The 11,757-nt window shown below is 41.5% G+C and overlaps 1 protein-coding gene across 25 annotated transcripts in view; it reads right to left on the bottom strand.

Moving 5' to 3' along the window:
- Window positions 1-2,117: 2,117 nt before the first annotated feature.
- Window positions 2,118-11,757, bottom strand: part of ZFAND6 (zinc finger AN1-type containing 6) — a 59,040-nt gene continuing 49,400 nt past the window's right edge. For all 25 annotated transcript variants that reach the window (XM_066240595.1, XM_066240570.1, XM_066240580.1 and 22 more), the window contains 2 exons: window positions 5,097-5,210; window positions 2,118-3,053 (listed from right to left, as the gene is read on the bottom strand). In XM_066240595.1, coding sequence (XP_066096692.1) covers window positions 2,905-3,053; window positions 5,097-5,210 — 263 coding nt within the window. In that variant the 3' untranslated portion in view covers window positions 2,118-2,904. The remainder of the gene's footprint in view (window positions 3,054-5,096; window positions 5,211-11,757) is intronic.

Raw genomic sequence — 11,757 nt, 5'->3', positions numbered from 1 at the left:
CCTTACGGCCACGCCCACTGATCAGGTGTCCAGGAGCCCCGCCCCGACCACGCCCCCTACCACCCGGCCTGCTGACCACGTGTCCAGCAGTCCCGCCTCTCTGGAGCACAGTCTCGCCTTAAACTATTGACTTGTTATGTACTTACTGGCCCTGACCTTCCTCTTAAAGACAGGGACTGTCTCATTCTGTATGCAGCTTTGTTAACATACAGCAAAATACCAGATACAGAATAGGTGCTCTATAAAATGCTTACGCGATTAAACATACAACTGTTGACTAAAGGCAATCAAGCACTAGCCAATGAACCCCACTCTATGCCACGTTCTAGGACCCAGCAGCACTCAACAGCTTATTGGGTGCCTTATTCACTGAGCCTACTTCGATGATAGGCCAGGAGATCCCACTGAATTCACACAGGTTCGTGAGAGCCTAGATGATAAAAATCATGTAAAGATAAAATCAAAAACTTTGGGGGGAAAAGGAGGTGTGTGCGGGAAGGGATGTGGGCACGAGATAGTTGAAGGAGATTTCATGGTTTTAAAATAGACTTGCCAACCGACTAATTACAAAAGCTGTTCTCTATTTGAAATAAAGAAAAATTGGAAGTAATTTGCAAATACACTGTATTTTCTCCTTTTTGGGGAGGCAGTGTGTTGAGCACATACATTACAATAATGATAAAAATAACTTAAAAAATATTGCCCATAATCCCACTAACCTCCAGACTTCACATACTACTGTTATTTGTTCATTCCCTTTGAATGCATAGGATTTTCCCATCTTTGTGAAATTTACATAGTGGCCATTTTTCAGTCTTTTCCTACATTTTTCTCCTGAATACTTTCCTTGTGGCCAATAAGCTTCACTACTATCATTTCCATTGGCTGCAGAGGCTGCGTTGTTTTGGATTGTGATGGTAATGGAGCAGTGAAGATCTTTGTCTTGACTTACTGTTGGTCAGGATCTGCAACATAATTTTGAATATAAGCAGTGATAGTGGTCAGCCCTTTGTTTCTGACTGTAAACGAGTCTCCTCTTTTTAGAAAGTGCTTACTTTTTGGTTGGTTGGTTTTACACAGAAACTATCAGCTTAAGGAAATTCCTTTTTGGTGCTAATTTATCATTAGTATTTTTAAATCATGAATGATTGCTAAATTCTATTAAATACTTTATCTGAATGTTGAGATAGTCCTAATGATTTTTCTATTTTAATCTGTTAATGTGATAAATTACATTTACAGATTTTAATGCTAAGCCACCATTGCATATTGATAAAACATCTAAGTAAACAAATTTTAACTTAGTATTGTAAAACACTGCTGTCATCTGTTTTACATATTTCACGCTTTAAAAAGGCTGCCAGATAAGTTTGAAAACCACAAGACAAATGGTCTTTTGAGAGTCATTCTACTCCACAATTCTCCAACTGCCCTGTTTGAATTATGCTTTGTTTCTCTAATCCTACCAGAAAAAGTAGCTTCTCCTAGAAGTTAACTACTCAGTGTGACAAAGTGCAGAACAGAAAATCGAGAGCTAGAAAGTATGGCATCTAAGTGACAGAAGTTCTTGGCTTTAAAGAAATATTGGTATCTTCAACTCACAGGAATGTAAGAACACAATGAATCATCGTAAGGTCAGTCATAGATAGATGCCAGAGGAACAAAAGGAATACTCTTTTTTTTTTTTTTTTAAGTGAAAGTAAGGGAGCTAGAGAGACAGACTCTTGCATGCGCCCTGACTGGGATCCACCTGGCAGCCTCCATCTGGGTCCGATGCTCTGCCCACTGGATTCCAGGGCCATGCTCACAACCGAGCTATTTTTAGTGCCTAGGGGAGGAGGTACCCAGGGCCAATGTGCTTCAGTCAATCGGGGCATTGGCTGCAGGAGGAGAAAAAAGAGACACACAGAGAGAAGGAGGAGTGGGGAAGAGAAGCAGATGGTCACCTTTCCATGTGCCTGGACTGTGAATCAAACTTGGGACATCCATACACTGGGCCAATGTTCTACTGCTGAGCAAACTGGCCAGGGCCAACAGGAATACTCATAAAATTAGTGAAGTAGAAAACTACAGGACAAAGAGTCAAACTACCAGTATAACAGAGAAAAGGCAATACATAGGACTGTTATGGTTTTCCTTTTTATTTAATCAAAGACTGGTGAATAAACATAAATACAACACAATTCAGATCATTCTTCATATTGTATACACACAGACGGGTGAACGTAATCTGAAAGAAACCTGCAGTCAGCAATGAAATGCATACAGCTTTTCCTTCCCTCGCTCAAAAAAAAAACTAAAAAAAAAACCACACAAACTTAGAATCTCATCAGCACACTCTCTCCTGTGACAAATGATTCAGACATAAATAGTGGGTGCAAAGAAATTATATGCTAACTTATGAATAACCTTTGTTAATGAAAAAAACAGAAGCAGCCATAATGATTAAGATACATTCAGATACCGATAACTAGCTGTGCCCCAGAGGGCATTACCAAAAGAGAAATCGTGCTGCAGAGAAAAGCTATATATACATACACAATGAGAAAATAAACCGCAAGATTAACGCATGCATGTTTAATACTGGAAAAAAATCACGGCCCTCGAAAATTTCTCCACGCTTGTTATAAAAGCCCTCTGCACTCAACTAAAATTAAAATGATCTTAAAAGGATAATACTTGTAAAATTTACTTAAGTCTTCTCAGCCACAGAAACTGCAATGGAAATAAATGTTCAGAGTCATTTTTAAAACAAAAACAAAAATCTATTCTTCTGATGACATGCATGATTAAAAGGTCTATGCAAGATACAATGCTCTACATTCCCAAGGACTAGGAAAAAGAAAACCTCAAGTCAAATTTTAGTTTGCAGATGGTCAAAGGATTTTGTATTCCAGCAGGAGTTCAAATCTTCTGGATCTTTTCACCAACAACTACCGGATTTTCTTTTCTGATTTTCTCAGCAGCATCGGCTTTGTAATTGTAAGAACAATTGTGTACATCTGAGTAACGGTGTACACCACAGTAAACATTCCCACACCGGCATTCAAACCCTGAAAGTGGATTAATACACATATTTGAGTTGGATGAAAGGTCGAAATTTTAAATAATTACCCTTAGCATAATTAATGTTAAACAGATCATGTACTTAGGGCAACAATTTGAACCATCATTTGGAACAAGCAGTTTCACAACCCAAGAACATTCTCAAAATTTACGAGCTGACAGCTTCGTATCTTGTACGAGGTTTGTACCAGAGCAAGTTATAACACTTCTCTGAGCTCGTTTCCTTACATATGACATAGCCACAATTACTTCCTATCAAAAACAGATTGTGAAACTGAAAATATAAAACATTTAGTAAATCCAAATATTACAGTGTGAAAACAGGCATACTGTCAGAAGGCCATCTTAAATTTTAACTAAAAAACATGAAATGACCCCTCTGACAGAAGTGTTAACAAGCAACACAGCAGCCATACGAGCTTTTGTTGGCTAACCTCCAACGGAAAGGCAAACTGCATTCGGCTGAATGATGAAGACAAGGGGCGTCTAGAGTTAGGCTGCCTAAGCATGAATCTACTTACTAACAGAGGCCATTACTCAGCCTCTCTGAGCCTCAGTTTCTGCATCTGGAATTTGGGATAGTAAATTACTGTAGGGATTGAATGAGGAATGTATTAACATATAGTAAACAACAAACGGTACTTAGTTGAGGAGAATGTCCAGGAGAGATATAAGGAGAGTAGACAGTCTTTACCCAAAACTGGTCCTGCTCCTCAAAATGAAGATTTTATGGTGTAACAGAATTATTGGAAATGGAACACAGGAATCAATATTTTAAACACTGATATTTGATATAAACTTCCTTTACCACATTTTTAAACTTTCAAAATATATTCTGTGACTTCACAATAATAAATGAAAAACAAGCCAACAAAAGCCCCAGACTGACAGATTGGACAAAACAAGAATTAGTAAGTCTCAGCCTTCTGATCATAAAGTTAGAGAGTTTCTGAGATGTAGAAAGACTATAGTTGATATTCAATATGTATATTTTCAAGTGTCTTAATCTGTTCATCTTTGGATGGGCCAATCTTAGACATCTTTAATATCAGATTGAAATCTCCTTTCCTCTTTACCTATTTCTTAGCCAGAGACACTTTCCTAAAATATATGTCAGGTGATTTTGCTCAAAATCTTATATAGTCAACTCATGCACTCAGCACAATGCCTGGCATATATTAGACAATAAATGGTCACTACTGTAGCTATGCCTGCTCCCCCCAAATTAACCACAGTGCAGAGCATTAGCCCGATTTCCGCTTCCCTCTGACTGCAGCATGCAACACTCACACACTGTGTCACAGCAACCTTCCCTTTTCCTGGTCACTGAACAGTGGTAAGTCCTGTTCATCTTTCGAGTCCCAGCTGAAACATTCTGCCTTCATGATACTTTCCTTGATGGGCCTCTACTCCTGTTCTTTTATAAAAATCAATCACTCCCATCCCTGAATTCCCAACCAATCTATTTGACTGCACTTAATGTGCTTTCTTTGCTAAATACCCACATAGCATCTTGAACTCTTTTTTTGTCCTTCTCTTAATAACAATGCCATCTGACAGCTCGTTCTAGTAGTCAATGTGTATTGATTACCTATTGTGTTTCAGCATGGGGCCAATCATCTGACATGTATTAATTCACTGAACCCTCACAACAGTCTATGATTAGCCCTTTTATACAAAGTACTTCACAGCTCGCCAAGTATTTAAATAGCCTCTCCTTCACAATTTCTGGCTCCTTGAAGGCAGGAGTCACATCTCTGCCCTTTCACAGCGCCTGAACACTGACCTGACTCATTTAATGCTCTCAAAGTCAGCTGAAATGACCCTTTAAAAGAAAACTAGTCATTTCACTTTTAGGTATACAATTAAATCAAAATAGATATATTTTTAAAGAAAATTCAGAAGCTGAAGCCTATCCAGTATTAACTCTCATGGAAACAGAAGCGATCTTACTGAAAGGCAATATGAGCAAGCCAGGCATTGTTTTGAAATGCAATCTTAATTTTGAACCATTTGGTTTGGGCCCTTACCAGTAAGTCCCACTTTCTTCCTGCACATGAAACAGCGATTCTTTTTCTGTTTTGGTTTTTCAAGAGACTTGCTTTGCTCTTCAGATGGCTGCTGTGCTGTATCTGATACTGAAGCTGACAAAAATAGGAAGGTGGTAAAACGCAGTTATTCAATAAGTGACATCTGGTGGTTACTGTCCCCGACCCTACTCACCCACACCCACTGATCTGTTATTCAGAGAATAACTGAGGAATTTATTTATTTATGAAAAGATGCTCAAATGAAGTTACAAAGCAGTTTATATAAGGACCCTTTGTTAAATGTATGTAGCTATGTATGTAAGGCATGGACATATATGCAATATATATTCTGACATATTCACAGCAACTCTAAAGAGTGCTGTATTTTCCAATTTTTGTAATTATGAATTTGCACACACACACACACACACACACACTGAAACATGACTTGGGTATCCTAAGGCAGTGTGTATGAAAATGGCCATATGCAAACTTCTAAACATTGCTGGGGTCAGACTGTATAGAGTTATCAGGGGGAAAAAAGGGGGAAAGGCTGAAACTCAGATTCAGTGGAATACTAAGTATGTTTAAAATTTTTAGAACATTTCACACAAAACCTCAAAAAGTTAGGAATAAGATAATGGATTAAATTTTATAATTAAGATAATAAACGGATGCATTTAAGTAGTGAAGCTAAGGCCAGTTGCACCAAGATTCATGTCAAGTTACTGCCCTGAAATTAATGTAACCCTCTCCTGTCACTAACTACTCTGGGCCTTTTATTTTTTATTTTTTGGTATTTTTCTGAAGTTGGAAATGGGGAGGCAGTCAGACAGACTCCTGCATGTACCCAATCGGGATCCACCCGGCATGCCCACCAGGGGGCGATACTTTGTCCATCTGGGGCATTGCTCTGTTGCAACCAGGGCCATTCTAGCGCTTGAGGCAGAGGCCATGGAGCCATCCTCAGCGCCCTGGCCAACTTTGCTCCAATGGAGCCTTGGCTGTGGGAGGGGAAGAGAGAGACAGAGAGGAAGGAGAGGGGGAGGGGTAGAGAAGCAGATGGACACTTCTCCTGTGTGCCCTGGCCGGAAATTGAACCCGGGACTCCTGCACGCCAGGCTGATGCTCTACCACTGAGCAAACTGGCCAGGGCCTCTGGGCCTCCTTAATGTTGTCACTAGACATAGTCTATAAATAACCTAACAGATATGACATCTGGTTCTAAAACAGTGACTTACCTTGTTTCAAGTTCTCCACCTCTTAAATTTTATCACAATGAGTGCTTCCTCTGAGGCAACCTACTGATCAGTCAACCTACGGGACTATGCCAGGCCCCTCTGCCCATACCTCCTGCAACCAGTTCAAAAGGCCTCTGCTCTCTCTCTTACAGTTGCCCTCAATGTTTAAAGTCTTCAACTACCCACTAACCCAGGACTTTCATGATTTTTCTCCGCCTTTATTCTCCAGCCCCGTCTACCACCTTTCCTCCCCGATGCTCCATGCTTCAGCCACGCTGAAGTACATACCATTTCCCTGAACACGTTAAATTCTCTCTCTCTGGACCTGCGTAAAAGTTGTTCTTCCTACAGGGAATACTACTTCCACGACCTCGTCCCTTTCTTTACCTAGCTAACTCCAATGTGTCTTTCTTGTTTAAGCTATCATCCACTGTTACTCCATTTCGTCCCCCACAACTTAGATCAGGAAACCCTACTATTTATCCCAATAGTACTTTCCACACTTATAATTGCCTATTTGATGTAACCTGGCTTAATGTGAACTCTATCAGGACAAGAACCCATTCTTTTCATCCCTTTTACCAGGGCTTCCTACCACATGTAAGGTATTCAATAAGTACCTGTTGCACTGAATTACTGAATGACTTACCCATTGTATTTATGGGCCCCATCTCCTCATCTACAACGCAAGCCCACCAAGGAGAGGAATAGTAGTTTATTCCTCTTGAGTCCTCAGCACCTACCACAGTGAACTATACGTAATAGCTGCCCAAACAATTGATGTAATGAATTCTAATCCACTCATGTTAATGTATTATCTAACATATTAACAAAAGATGAAGGGCAAACAACACAAACAGGTAAATATGCACGAATGAAGAACTCTACAACATGATTACTGCACCTACACATTCTGAAGCTAAATGAGAGACAGTTCTACTAATATACAAATTTTATTTTTGAAACAGAACATGGACACATAACCCCCTTAATTTACAATAACTAAACAGCCCTAGAATGTGAGCCCCATGAGGGCAAGTCTGCAGATCTTGTTCACGGTTTTAACCCAGCTCCTGGAACAGGGCCAGGTAAGGCTGGGCTGTGTGCAAAGAGCTTGGAAAAGGTTTTACTTGTAATCCAAAAAGACTCTATTACATGTATTGTCTCTGAAATCTGTAAGCTATAATATCTAACCTGTTCTAATTATATTCCAATAAACTAAAATAAATAATGCTTTAACGCCAGTAACATCATCACCACAAAATCACGTTTTTAACAGAAGCAGTTTGCTTGAGACACACACTCTGAAGGGTGCCTGGAAATGGAGAAGAGAGAAGACACACTTATCTGCTGGGCACACAAACACTACCACACACCACAGGCATCTCACAGGACTCAGCTCAGAGACCTAAGTGGTTTCTCTTTAACTGAGGTGAATATCCAAGCTTTTAAGCTCTGGATTGGGAGGCCATCCAAAAGCTTGAAAGCTCGGGCTCCAATGTGAGGCCATGTCTACTGTATCGCCACAAGACTAAGGGAACCTCAGCTCCTTTGATACTAGTGGCTGGTGGCCTGAATTGAAACAGTCACAAAATGATTTCTTGGGCAAGGTAACAGTGCTCCATAAAAGTCTATGATTCCCAGAAATTACCCATTTCCTCAGTTCCTATGTGAGATTTAAGATCAGAACCTACCCGATCACACTCTATGTTATGTAAAAGGAAACAACTCAATCCCTTAAAAGTGCCATACAGTGGACTAAAGGCCAAAGGACCCTAGTCTTATCGAACTTAAAGCCAAAATATGGACAGTGTCCTTAGAACAGGCAGTTTTTCATATTCTGGAATGAAATTGGAAGAAGATCGCCTGCTTGTTAACGATTAACATCAGGTGGCTGGCTGCTTGTGTTGCAGCCACAGGTCCTAAAGGTCCATCTAGGAGGCCTCTGCGAGGGCAGAAAGTTTGTGAAACAAACAATATAGCACTTGCTAATTTAATTTTTAATGGGAATCCCAACTAGAGAAAGTCTACTGGCTACTACTTCTAGAATACTTCAAAAAACATCAGGCAGGTAAAATTAGTTTAACCACCCACATGGAGGATCACATTTAAGAGGATCAAGGCCCTCTGCTCTGAGTCCTGAAAAAAAAGAAAGGAAGGAAGGAAAGGAAGGAAGGAAAAGAAGAAAAGAAGGAAAGGAAGGGAGGGAGGGAAGGAGGGAGGGAAGGAGGGAAGAAAGTCAAAAGTACACAAACAGAACGACAAGTACATACAACTATATTTAGCACTACCTCTGGGGCATATTCATACACACAGTGATAAATAAAACTGACATCAGATGCCATGAACAGGTAACTCCAAACATATTGTACAGTAGATACAGTATCATGTAATAGAACATACACTCTTCTTCAAAGAGTCATAACAAGTCTCCTCATCAAGGATCAGACCAAGCACTTTACAGCTGGGGACTGGTCTACTCGCACTGCGCACTCAGTGGACATACAGAGCAGCTGTCCAACAGATAGATACCTGCTGAGGGAACGAGCACTATGACCACGACCCACTGGGATAAACCTCATTTCCCTTCTCTGGGAAAACTCATTTCCTTTTCTTACATGCAAAATGAGGGGCTGCACCAATGACCTTTAAGTTACTCCTAGCTCAACAATTCTTTTTTTTTTTTTTTTTAATTTTTTTTTCTTTTTCATTTTTCTGAAGCTGGAAACAGGGAGAGACAGTCAGACAGACTCCCGCATGCGCCCGACCGGGATTCACCCGGCACGCCCACCATGGGGCGACGCTCTGCCCACCAGGGGGCGATGATCTGCCCATCCTGGGCGTTGCCATGTTGCGACCAGAGCCACTCTAGCACCTGAGGCAGAGGCCACAGAGCCATCCCCAGCGCCCGGGCCATCTTTGCTCCAATGGAGCCTTGGCTGCGGGAGGGGAAGAGAGAGACAGAGAGGAAAGCGCGGCGGAGGGGTGGAGAAGCAAATGGGCGCGTCTCCTGTGTGCCCTGGCCGGGAATCGAACCCGGGTCCTCCGCACGCTAGGCCGACGCTCTACCGCTGAGCCAACCGGCCAAGGCTAGCTCAACAATTCTTTACAAAATGAAAAGGCTGTGACTATTCAAGAGCAAAATAAGCCTACATGGTAGCAGGATCCAAAAAAAATACAAGAGTCATCTATTTAGTTTTTTATTTTCCAGAAGCCATGTTAAAAAGTAAAAACAGAAAAAATATTGTCATTTAAAAATGTAATCAATATGAAACGTATTACTGAAATACTTCACTTTTTTTAAGTCTTCAAAACTCAGTGCACACGTTATACTCACAGTGTAACTAGCAAATACATGGGTTTACTAAATACTAAGTAAATATCTCATTTCAAACTAGCCCCATTTTGTGTGCTCAACAGCCACTTGACACTGGAGGCCACCATCCTGGACAGAGCAGCCCTACAGAGATTGGTTTCTATGAGCAGTTGAGGACAAAACCATTAAATCAATCTTCTTAAAATACAACTTTGTGTTGTCTTAATAAAACAAACAAGCAACTGACCTTCAAAACAGTTCTCTTCCCTGACCATTGATTAGAACCAAGTAACTGGGATTTTCCATGACCTGCTTTTAAATAACCTTTCCAGCCTGACCTGTGGTGGCGCAGTGGATAAAGCGTCGACCTGGAAATGCTGAGGTCGCCGGTTCGAAACCCTGGGCTTGCCTGGTCAAGGCACATATGGGAGTTGATGCTTATCTCTGTCTCTCCTCCCTCTCTCTCTCTCTCTCTCTCTCTCTCTCTCTCTCTCCCCCTTTCCTCTCTAAAATGAATAAATAAATAAAAAATTTAAATAACCTTTCCAGCTTTAGTTCCAACATACTTGCCTGAAATGGCCATGCCAGCAACTGCTGTTCTCACTGCCTGTTTCCCAAATTTTGTCTTTTCCTACCTGTATGCTTTTGGTCTCAATCTCTTCTCCGGCAGAAAGCCCTCTCCTCTGCACCTGTCTTTCATACACATGAAGTCACGCAGAAGGGGCTTTCTGCACCTGGTTTCTTTCATTCAGCATGTTTCCAAAGTTCGTCCACATGCAGCATGTCCAGAACTGCATCCGTTTTAACGGTTGAGTGCACTCCTGTGCATGTGGACACCACATTCTGTTTGTCCACTCATCTGTCGATGACCTTTGGATTTTGATAATTATGGATAATGCTCTGAACATTCTTTTTTTTTTTTTTCCCTGCATTTTTCTGAAGCTGGAAACAGGGAGAGACAGTCAGACAGACTCCCGCATGCGCCCGACCGGGATCCACCCAGCACGCCCACCATGGGGCGATGCTCTGCCCACCAGGGGGCAATGCTCTGCCCATCCTGGGCATCGCCATGTTGCGACCAGAGCCACTCTAGCGCCTGAGGCAGAGGCCACAGAGCCATCCCCAGCGCCTGGGCCATCCTTGCTCCAATGGAGCCTCGGCTGCGGGAGGGGAAGAGAGAGACAGAGAGGAAAGCGCAGCGGAGGGGTGGAGAAGCAAATGGGCGCTTCTCCTGTGTGCCCTGGCCGGGAATCAAACCTGGGTCCTCTGCACGCTAGGCCGACGCTCACCGCTTAGCCAACCGGCCAGGGCTTGAACATTCTTATTCAAGTTTCTGTGTGAGTATCCTCAGGCTAGCACCACAAGGCCTTGATTATTGTAGCTTATAGTTAAGTCCTCTCTAACTTGCTCTACTTTTTCTAGGCTGTTTTGGCTATACTTACTCACAATTTAAAATCAGAATAAAATCACAGCTCTTTTTTTAATCCACAGCTTTCCTAAATTAGTCCAAAAGGACTATTCCTCTATGACTGTCTGAACCACTAACTCAATCATTCAACTCTCTCTTTGGAAGCTCAGAGTTGGAGAGAGCCTGAGAATTCCACTTCACTCTGCTGCTCCACGCCTAACAGTGACCCCGCTTTCCTAGAATGCCTCAGTGATGAACCGCTTCCCACCTTAGTATATGACTTCATTCTGCTGTTGGAAAGCTGCAAAATTTTGTCACTGTAAGCCTCCTATAACTCCTGCAGTGCTGTGGCATCACACAGAGTAAGAACAGCCCTTGTAGTTTACAAGGCTCATTTCAACTCTGTTATTTCACTGCCTTCTAACACCAGGTAAGATGGACATGGTTAGAAGTCTCCTTCAAAAGAAATGAAAATAAGGTTCAGAAAAGTGGGGGTGTAAAAAGAGGAAAACAACAGAACATCTAAATCCAACTCTACCTCCTTTTTACTGGGATCCCATATGTGAGGGACTGAGAGGTTAACCAAAGTTAAGCATATTGTTCAATACGGCAATCAGATATGGCAGTTTTGAGTGCACCAAAACAGATTTTTTTTCTTTTTTTTTTTAAGATTTAAAAAAAATTTATTGATTAATT

This window comes from Saccopteryx bilineata, chromosome 7 (assembly GCF_036850765.1).
Source record: "Saccopteryx bilineata isolate mSacBil1 chromosome 7, mSacBil1_pri_phased_curated, whole genome shotgun sequence".
NCBI classification, from domain to species: Eukaryota; Metazoa; Chordata; class Mammalia; order Chiroptera; family Emballonuridae; genus Saccopteryx; species Saccopteryx bilineata.
Note: the sequence above shows the minus strand (reverse complement) of the source record. Positions and strands in the feature narration are given on the sequence as shown.